At 31.1% G+C, this 9,803-nt stretch overlaps 2 protein-coding genes across 3 annotated transcripts; one reads left to right on the top strand and one right to left on the bottom strand.

Moving 5' to 3' along the window:
* Window positions 1–305: 305 nt before the first annotated feature.
* On the bottom strand, window positions 306–4,682 carry LOC108734914 (double-stranded RNA-specific editase 1). The gene is made up of 6 exons (XM_018466679.2): window positions 4,499–4,682; window positions 4,307–4,395; window positions 3,244–3,336; window positions 2,247–2,559; window positions 1,815–2,012; window positions 306–1,033 (listed from the first exon to the last, which is right to left on the bottom strand). Exons 1-6 carry the CDS (start codon window positions 4,533–4,535, stop codon window positions 423–425), a joined length of 1,341 nt encoding a protein of 446 aa, XP_018322181.1. The 5' UTR covers window positions 4,536–4,682; the 3' UTR covers window positions 306–422.
* A 402-nt stretch (window positions 4,683–5,084) lies between these two features.
* On the top strand, window positions 5,085–9,557 carry LOC108734915 (UPF0454 protein C12orf49 homolog). Of its 2 annotated transcripts, XM_025976397.1 has the most exons (5): window positions 5,085–5,332; window positions 5,393–5,543; window positions 6,128–6,279; window positions 8,154–8,385; window positions 8,697–9,557. In XM_025976397.1, exons 1-4 carry the CDS (start codon window positions 5,231–5,233, stop codon window positions 8,361–8,363), a joined length of 615 nt encoding a protein of 204 aa, XP_025832182.1. In that variant the 5' UTR covers window positions 5,085–5,230; the 3' UTR covers window positions 8,364–8,385; window positions 8,697–9,557. The 2 variants fall into 2 exon arrangements, with proteins under 2 accessions (XP_025832182.1, XP_018322182.1); XM_018466680.2 differs by lacking the exon at window positions 8,697–9,557 and having other exon boundaries at window positions 5,086–5,332; window positions 8,154–8,591.
* The last annotated feature ends 246 nt before the right edge of the window (window positions 9,558–9,803 follow it).

Raw genomic sequence — 9,803 nt, 5'->3', positions numbered from 1 at the left:
ACAAATTTTAATTACCAGATAATGAGCTCCATTTTTTTTTATTAACTTCAAGGTAGATAATTAGAATAAATATTTAAAATAATCAATTATAACATCCTTTGATAAAATAATCAAGAATTATTGTAAATTCAATACAATATAGTACAAATGTATATATTTTGTTTAATATAGACTTACAAAAAATTTGACAAAATCACAGGCAATTTTATTTTCCTTGGGATTTTAAAATGAAGTTTTGTATTTTTAAATAAAAAACGATCTAAAATTTCTCATTTAAGTTTAACATTATTTTATAACGTTATTTATACCAGTTGCTAAATTTAAACATCGTAATTAACTACAAAGAATTTGTAATAAAAATGTGAAATTCAGATTTGTTCTTAAGTGAATTTAAAGGCAAAAAAATTACACGAAATATTAACTTACGTAAGGAACAATTCTTCACAGTGAAAAAGTAAAATAAATTGCTTACCCGTTCCAAAAAAGGATTGATTATCAGTTGTACACTTAATCGTGAACATAACATGGGGGGGCGTGCCTGTTTTGGTCACCTCCTCGTACACTGCGTTAGGTCGCATCTGATTCAATAACATAACTGGATTCATTAGGGCTGCATTTTCTGGCAACTTCTTAGCCGGCCTCTTTTCTACTGGTCCACTCATGGGTTTCCAAACTCCATCAGGCCCGGTAACCGGTGGAGGCACCATTGGAGGTATGCTAGCTGTTGCTTGCGCTATACGTTCGGTCAAGTTATCACCCTCATCCCATGCTGTCAGTAGTTTATGCAAAGCATAGGATGCCACATGAGACCACGAAACATCAGTTTCAGTGTTCGTATTTCCTTCTTCAGTCGTGTCCATGGTTGTCGTTGTCGATGGGACGTTTTCACCTGTACTTGTGCTATTATTCGTAGAGCTTTCTTCAACTTTCATAACTTTTACAACGTTTGCTGCGTCTGCGCGTAATTTGCTGAGTACCAAGTGCTTAATAGCACATTCGGCGGCGTTTTGTTTGGCCATCACCTTTGATTTGCCTGGAATATACATATATTTTTTGTTAACATGATGTTTATCGACATTAACACATAAAAGAAAATGATACAATACAAAAGAATTTCCATTACTTCCAGAGAAATTATTTCAGTATTTAAATTACACAATGTAACTATTGCAAAAATTAGTTGTTTGTTGAATGTTCTTTATTTCACTATATGACAGCTAATTGCCTAAAACGGCTGCTTTTATAATACGCCAGCTTCTCAAATATTTAAAATCGTTATTTATTTGACATTCTTGTCGACTTTTTAATTAATGTGATGGCTTAAAATGTTGCCCTTTAAATGCGCAAAACTCTTTTTGGGTTTAATTATGTAACTAGACAAAATTAAAATCTTCATTAGTGCATATGCTAATTGCAAAATTCAATTTTTACTCTCCAAATAATCTGCTATTTTTACAAAACCGACTGAATCCTTCGGTAGAATATAAAACAAGTTTGGCGTTTTGAAATATTTAACAATCTGATCGTGTTTTATACACTGTTTATCTCTAAAACAATTGTTATGCGCGTAAAAAAATTAATATTTTCTTAAAACATTGTGCAACAAACACATAGTAACTGTCCACATAAGGTGGACATTATTGGTAATATTTGTAGACATATTTTTGCAAGAAAACCACACTGGCAATTTATTAATGTACAACTACCAGCTCAAGCTCTTGCTTCAAATTAAAATTTACTAAGTACCATATCACAATTATTGCCAAATTTTTTGTCAATTAATTCATAAAATGTTTTTTTTTTGCGATTCTTACCGACTCCAACGTGTTCAATTCCATCGACAAGAACCGATGCTTTGCAAAGGGGGGGTTCTAGTCCACCGACAATTTCGGTCATGTTGTAAACTACGTTGCCAGCTAATTCATTTAATACCATCAGTGCATTTTTAGGTTGCAATATTTTACGAAGTCTCAGATTTCGTCTGCGTAGTCGTTCTTTTTTGCTTATTTTACCTGACAAGAGATAAATTAAAAATCAAATAAGGAACAATAAAAAAAAAGAAAAATAATCGCATTCATTAATTGAATTTCAGCCACTTGTTTTTCTCATCGCTGTCGACCGCAAAGGCCCTCGACAGAAAAAAATATCCAGAGTTCCTGGTCGAAAGCTTCATCTTTGCGCAGTGATTGTCATCACTTTTTATGATAATTTTTAAAACAAAAAACAATTTTATTAATTATGCTTACCAGGTGGTCTCCTCATCCAGAAGGGTCTCTTTTTAATAGTACTTCCAGTTGTAGATTCATCTCCGTTAGTAGTTTCTTCAACACTGCCAGGATCTTCTTTGATAGTTGGGGTAACTTGTGGCGGTGGTGGTGTTGGCTGTGGAGTTTGAATAGGAGGAGGCGTAGGTTGCTGTTTCACTTGGGGTGGAGGCGTAGGTTGCTGTTTCACTTGAGGTGGAGGCGTAGGTTGCTGTTTCACTTGGGGTGGAGGTGTAGGTTGCTGTTTCAGTTGAGGTGGAGGTGGTGCCTGTGATTGTGGTTGAGGCGGAGGTTGCTATTGCAATTTATAATGTATTATAATTATACATAGGAAAACAGGAAAATCCTTCAAAATAACAAATTTAGTTGACTTCTACATGAAAGTTAACTAACTAAACAAAAGCTAATACTTTTTTTTTATAGGATAAACTCTCATTTTTGAATTTGTAGGAAATTTTTATAATAATAATCTGTGCGACCCATTTCTACAGCTAATTCTGGAGTAAAAAATAGCTAACTCTCTGGGTCTGCTTTAATAAACAACAAGTATCCTCATGCCTAAAACAGACATTTGGAAAATGAGTTTACAAAAGCATAATTTACCATAGATGTAACACTACCTGATATGTGGAAAATCAAGCTGTTGACTTATCTATGGCTATCTATTAAAAATAACTTGCTAAAAAAATTGTATTGATTTGTGTATACAGAATGGTGGCAATAAATAAATGTAATATTGGAACAATAATGTTACTGATCTTATGTTACAAAGAACACAATCCCATGTATGCATTGTTTTCTTGCATTCATAGTCCTCCATTTTTCTTTGTACACTCATTTAGCGATAAACTGAGCATTAAACGATCGAGGCGTGCATTATTTTAGAAAAGGCTTTACAAAAATGCAATGTATCATTTCTAATCAATTTAATGAAAAAATGATTAATGCGTATATCTAAAATAAATTGTGGTAAAATTACCTGTCTAAATTGCTGCTGTTGTTGTGGCAGTGGTGGTTGTTGAGCAGGTTTCTGCTGGTGATACTGTTGCTGTTGTTTATTTCCTTGTGACAGCTATGAGAGCAGGGAGAATTAACTATACAAGCTAGCCTTAGCGGCTGTGAGCACCGATATAGATGCCACCTTCGACAGTGATGCTTTCACACATCAAAGGTGTCCACAAAAACATATATCTTGACTCTCGTCTTAATAGTAAACGAGAATTTATAATTTCGACACCTATTGCTTTTATACCCTTTTTCTTCTGATAATTCCATGCTTACAAAAGTTCATTGTTTCAAAATGAAAAAAACGAATATAAAATAAACTCCTAAACATGGTATCTAACAGAGTAAATTAAAGTGAATAGGTGTTGAAATTAAAAATAATCTAAAAAAGGTCTAAGAATTTAGTCAAGATACAAGCCCGCTTTGGTTGTTTAACTTCAATCATAAAAAAACGTCACATTAGTGCCATGCCTCAAAATTGATGATTTAAAATTTTCATTGGTTACAAAATATATTAAACAGAATCACTACCTTGTAGTAAGCCTGTTTCTAATGGCTTTTCTAGCTTTAACATTGTAGATTGTAAGAAACAATCACAACAAGGAACCTTTTTTAAACTAATGTGATCTTTTTAAGATTAATGCTAAATAGTTTAGCGGCAATTAAGGACCTATAGCAGTACCACACTACCCAGGCCCTGCATAGTCCTGCTTTAACCCCAGTCCTACTAAACCAGAAAACAATAACATAAAGCATTAAAATTTTATTCTGCTTATAAATTACAATGAACTTTGTTCAGTTTTGACCCAAATAATGCAATTCAAAGTATTTCATATAATTATTCATATATTAAATTTTTATGCCATTTTTGCTGACTAGATTTTTTTATATAAACATGTAGGGCTTGTAGAGGATTTAACGTCTTGGGATTTATAAACACTATTAACTAGTTTATAGCCTTATACTAGAAGGCCAGTTTTATTTATAAATCCATGGAGATCAGACAAAAGCTAGTTGCATAAAGATTTTAGACTCACCTGTCCTCCTGGAATAAAGTTATTTGACAAAGATTGCGGTTGAGGTCTTCGCTGGCCAATATTTCCAATCGAATTAGCAGAATTTACTCCTATTTAATAACAAATATTAAAATTCTGCATCGTAAGGTTTGCTTTTGCCATTTTGATTTTGGATAATTATTATGCACCGTAATATTTAATTATTATCCTTACCAAAGTTGCCCCCTGATCTGCGAGTATTATACGACATTTTGCCTTGTAAAACTGTGAAATTTTAAGCAGAAAATCACACAATTAATCCACAATCAATTGCCAAAAACTTCTTAATATATTAGCAAACATGTACAACTGGCTACAACACTAATATACTATAACAACTCACTAATAACGATTTCACTTAACACGCATGACAGGAAACACAACGCAAAATGTTGCACCATCTTTTCATAAAAGCCATAGATAAAAGCGGAAGTGAAAAATTCTTTGTGACTAAAATATCGCTGCCGGTCCGGCAAGATTGAAAATAAAAAAGAGAAAATAGAATAGAAAATAGGAAGAAATGAAGAAGTAAACCAAATATACAAAACAATTATTCAGTGCAATGTTGAGTACGGAGACAACTTATTTAATATATAATTTACATAACGGAAATTAGGTAATTGTTGTTTAAAACTTACAATAATAACTAAAACTAGTTTTCTTGCCTAAATTAATTAAATAAAACTTTCAAGACACCATTTGTTTTTTGTACATTAAAGAAGGTGATGTGCTGACGCCTACCGTTGATAGTTTCAAGTAGGTTATCGTAAATAAATTAAAATAAAACAACCATGAGAAATAACCTACAATAGTACAACATTCAAGTACAATGCGTATCGTTAAACTATTGCGAATGTAAAAACATTCAAAAATCGAAACAAAAATGTTGAAAGTAGGCCTAAGAAAATGTGGTATGCCGCACTAATAAGGTTTATTAGGCGTCGCATTGTTCTAGGCATAATTTTTACACTTTCTCTAATTTATTGTATAGTAAGCTTTATTGATAAAGTAAGTTAATTGATTAAATTTAAAAGTGAGCACCTTTTACTATGTGTGTATATTTTGTAGGAAGATTTCCTTAATAATGATCCTCCTCCTCCGGTAAGAAGAACACAACCTTTTATTTGGCGAACATTACAAGAGCATAATTCATCTAATGATGGAGAAATTTACTGTAGAAATTCTGTGCAGGGAAAGGTGCTAATTGTGGATGATAGAGGTATATTTAGGATTCCTCAAATTTTGTAGAGTAATATTTGTTTTTTATTTATGTTTACGGTTGTCTACTTTTTATGATTTGATTTGCAGTAAATGTGATTAATTAGTATGATCCAGAAGTTTGCTCTAGCAGCTCTTTGTTTTACAATTTATGAATGATTGGTATATTTTTGCAAGGCAGGTTGTGGGCTATCATATATATCTAAATATGTTCTAATCATTGATGCTTCATGCAGCATAAATTTATTTGATTGTTTATAATCATAAGGTTACAGTAGGTAAAGACAACTCAAACAAAGCGGGTATTCTCTTGGCTGCATGAAAAGAAAAAGAAAAAAAAGAGGAAAAAAGGGGCAAAAATGTTTTCCATCACTCAATACCATTCCTCAAGTTCTATCCAAACGTGATGCTCATTCATGTTTTTGTTCAGTTTTTAAAAAACCATACAAAAAGCTAATTTTATAAACAATATATTTCTTTTGTCTGACTTTGATAATCTTAGAATTTTTCTATTTCAATTATTAATTTAGTTTTAGTAAATGATAAGATTAAATTTTGTCTTTATTTACTTTTCTATTTTTCAAGGTTTTGTTTGTCCAAGAATTGAAATTTTATCAAATGGTTGTTGCAATGAAATTTCCTCTACTGTAACTCAATATTCCTGCGAAACATGCAAACATAACAATTGCTGTGCTATTTACGAATATTGTATATCATGTTGTCTACATCCAGATAAGGTAATTTACTATTGTTTTATGATGCCAAAAATGGTATATTATAATAAAGCATATATGCACATAGGTACATATTTACTTCAGCTATTTATGATTAATTGGTTGTAATGAATGTGAATATTTTTTGTTTCTTATCATAAGTTGTCTGCAATCTTCATAGATATATCTTGAGACTGAAACCATAAGATTGGTTTACTTACCAATGTGTGTACTTTTGCTTATTGTCATATACCTAATTAGTGCAGCATTTCAACTTTAATCTTAAACTATTTCAATAGCAATATGTACTAATATAGCACAAATATACTTAAATTTATCTCTTCAATTCCCATTGTTATAGGTAATTGTTACTACAAATGTAAAGTTGTTCTGTTGAATTTAGTGGGTTCGTTATTATAATTATTAGTATGTGCATTGGCCATAAGTGCTATTAATTGTAGAAAATAACTTAATCGTAATTTATTCGCATGTTTATGGCCATATCTCGAATACAATAAGGTTGTAAATAATATTTTCTTTCATCTTTGAAACAACCGATTAAATCTTGCCAATTAATCGATATACCAAAGTATGTAATGGATTTTCTAAAAAATCACTATTCAAATTGTAGAGATTCTAAAATAAAATCAGTACTACCATTATGGCGGTAAAGTATACTTTTACTGAGATAATGTTGGCTACTTTCCTATAAAATACTTTTTTTAGTAAAAAAAAAAAACACTGCGCTTCTAGTAAGGTTTGAGGCTGTATACGAGTAAAAAAATGATGATGATTAACATATATATAATATATATAATATTTTCAGTTATTATATTCATTATCATAAGGCCGTCAGTCCTAAGACTGGTTGGACACGCACCTCCACACTTTCTTATCATGAGCTAATCTTTGCATTTCCCTAAAACTAGAACAACCCACATCCTTAACTATTTGCGGTACAGTAATCTAATCTAGGTCTACCTTTACTCCTCTTAACTCCTGTTTCTGCCTCTAATATGTCTCAGACCAGACATGAGACTATGCCTGAGAAGGTGTCATACCAACCTATTTCGCCTATTTCTTATTTATATTATCAAAAATAAATTGTAATTTAAAAATTTTCTAGGATAACTTAAAATTTAAGTGGTTTTTACAAGTTTTAACAGGGTTCGTAGGTTTGAGTAATAATGAGTAATATTCTATAATGCATGCTTACATAATACAGCAAACTCTTAAAATAGCAATAATAAGTAATTTGGTGGTGTATATATATATTACATTTTTTTAGGGCTTTTGGAAGTTGTGATGCAAAAAATCTATGAAATTTTCTTAAAACCACAATTAAATAAAGTGCTTTTCTGCTTAAATTTTAATCTGAAATGAGTGACTAAAGTAACCGTTCTGAACCTTTTAGTTTTGTTACCCCTATTTTAAAGTTTTCATAGAAAATAATAACCGCTAAGATTTTGCACTCATCGAAATCCAACAAAGGACGTTTCTTAGGCATTTTTTGATACCCCTTCCAATTAGTGCAAGCCTATTTTCTTTACGTATTTCCGTTCTTTTGATATGAGTGTTTTAAATGTGTACATGCTATTTTTGCAGTCTCGGAAATTTTACATCCACTGAATTTTCCGTGATTAGCGACATCGAAAAATGTGCTTACCAGTAGCTGTTTTATCCTCGCGGGGGTAATTGCTTCAGGTTCAGAACTCAGCGACTAGAATTTATGGGATGATTTTTGTACATTTGTCTGATTAGAAAAATAACATACTAATTGTGAACCTTTAAATTTTCATAATTGCATTTATTTTATATGTAGCATTTCCTTTTAAATTACCCTTTACGATAGTTGAAATATAATGATTAAATGTTTGCTTTTTATTTGCACATTTCAGAAAGATATGTTAGAATCGGTGCTAGGAAAGGCGACCGAACAAAACAATGTTATTTTTGCATCAGTTGCGGATCATTTTGAGCTGTGCCTTGCAAAATGCCGAACGAATTCACAAAGTGTTCAACACGAAAATTCTTACAAGGATCCCAAAGCGAAACACTGCTACGGGGATACCGACCCCGGCCCCTCGATTATTGAAAACGAAGTATAATAATAATACCAATCAACACAGGGTGATTACATTTTGTTTTGTTTTTTTTTTATTATACAATTGGAAAGTATTTTTTTAAAATTATGTTGTGATCGTTTTTTAATTTAGATAAGGAAAACAAGTTATCGCAGTAAATAACTTGAAAATTGTATTTTATATGAAAAATGAGAATTTTTATGAACGAATACAATAAGTACTTGTAGTTAATTTTTATTTAGACATTCCCAATTCACGCATAGTTGTGCATATTTTACAGTGGCTAGAAATTAACGGGGTTTTTTTACAAAAGTTAATTTTATAAATTTCGTCCTATTTTAGAGTTTTAANTTATAGAGGAAGACTTATTTTTTATGTTGGGAAGGGACTAGTTTGTTTACAAGAAAACGATTAAGTTTAAGTATGCATTATGTTACTGAATGAGATAATAAATTTCGAAAAACAATAACTGGAACAATCAGTATATAGAATATAGATTTTTTAATGCCAGTTATTTCATGTACACTTTTAGAGGTGTTCAAAGTAGAAAATGGAGGAATAAATAAACTAGAAAAGAGATTCACCCTAATTATATATCACTAAACATTTTCTCTACGGACACGTTATTCACGCATTTGTAATGTAGGCATTACAAACGCGAGACTCGCAATTAATAATAACTATGGTGACTCTCTTTTTTATTTTATGTATTTAGGATGTGGTAAACCATAATAAAAATATATGGTTCATAGGGTATTTTTAAGAATCAGATGCCAAAGTGCACAGTTTTAGTGCAATATGAAATGGTTCAAGTATCAGACTTTTTTTTTAAATTTAAATTTTGTTTTCAAATCGCAATAAAAAGAAGTTAATAGTGTCTTAACAATTATTTATTCTTAGAGACTTGTAGCTGAGGTGGTGCTACCAAACAATGCCACATAATTTTTAATTTACTTGAATTCACTAATTTAGACTATTTAAATTTATCTAATAAATAGAAAATGCGTTACAATTTTTGTGCTTAAGATTTTAGCGTTTTAATAACAGAGTTAATACAATGTGTTTCTGTTGTAACGTGTATTTTATTACTACTATGTTATTTTATGCAACACTTAGTCTATTTCTTTGTTAACTGATTAACTGTTAACGAATGATTTATTTGTATTATTCATTGTGATTTGCTATTTTTATTAAGTGAATAAATTGGGGAGTGATATATTTTTTTATTTTATTTGTGCATTAGCAGATTTCCATGACTTAGCGAGGTTTACTTACTGTATTTCGAGAACACAGCATCAGGTCGCGGCTGGTGCTTACTTTACAATAAGGCGGAAGTAGAAACTTTCTTGCCAGCACATGTACATCACATGGCTTGCTCCTTTTCTTAATGGTAAAAGATAACACATAGCTGATGATTTTTATTACTATACGTAAATTCCGCCCGATATATACTTTCTTAAGGGG

The sequence above is a fragment of the Agrilus planipennis genome, unplaced genomic scaffold, assembly GCF_000699045.2.
Source record: "Agrilus planipennis isolate EAB-ADULT unplaced genomic scaffold, Apla_2.0 scaffold84, whole genome shotgun sequence".
NCBI classification, from domain to species: Eukaryota; Metazoa; Arthropoda; class Insecta; order Coleoptera; family Buprestidae; genus Agrilus; species Agrilus planipennis.
Note: the sequence above shows the minus strand (reverse complement) of the source record. Positions and strands in the feature narration are given on the sequence as shown.

What these genes read in the sequence shown, in the direction of transcription:
- LOC108734914 (XM_018466679.2), bottom strand. Translation starts at nt 4,535, where the DNA reads ATGTCGTATAATACTCGCAGATCAGGGGGCAACTTTG. An exon ending in ACTTTATTCCAGGAGGACAG is followed by an intron (nt 3,337 to 4,306) that starts GTGAGTCTAAAA and finishes CTGCTCTCATAG; the next exon opens with CTGTCACAAGGAAATAAACA. An exon ending in AACAGCAGCAATTTAGACAG is followed by an intron (nt 2,560 to 3,243) that starts GTAATTTTACCA and finishes AAATTGCAATAG; the next exon opens with CAACCTCCGCCTCAACCACA.
- LOC108734915 (XM_025976397.1), top strand. Translation starts at nt 5,231, where the DNA reads ATGTGGTATGCCGCACTAATAAGGTTTATTAGGCGTCGCATTGTTCTA. An exon ending in TAGTAAGCTTTATTGATAAA is followed by an intron (nt 5,333 to 5,392) that starts GTAAGTTAATTG and finishes TATATTTTGTAG; the next exon opens with GAAGATTTCCTTAATAATGA. An exon ending in GTTGTCTACATCCAGATAAG is followed by an intron (nt 6,280 to 8,153) that starts GTAATTTACTAT and finishes TGCACATTTCAG; the next exon opens with AAAGATATGTTAGAATCGGT.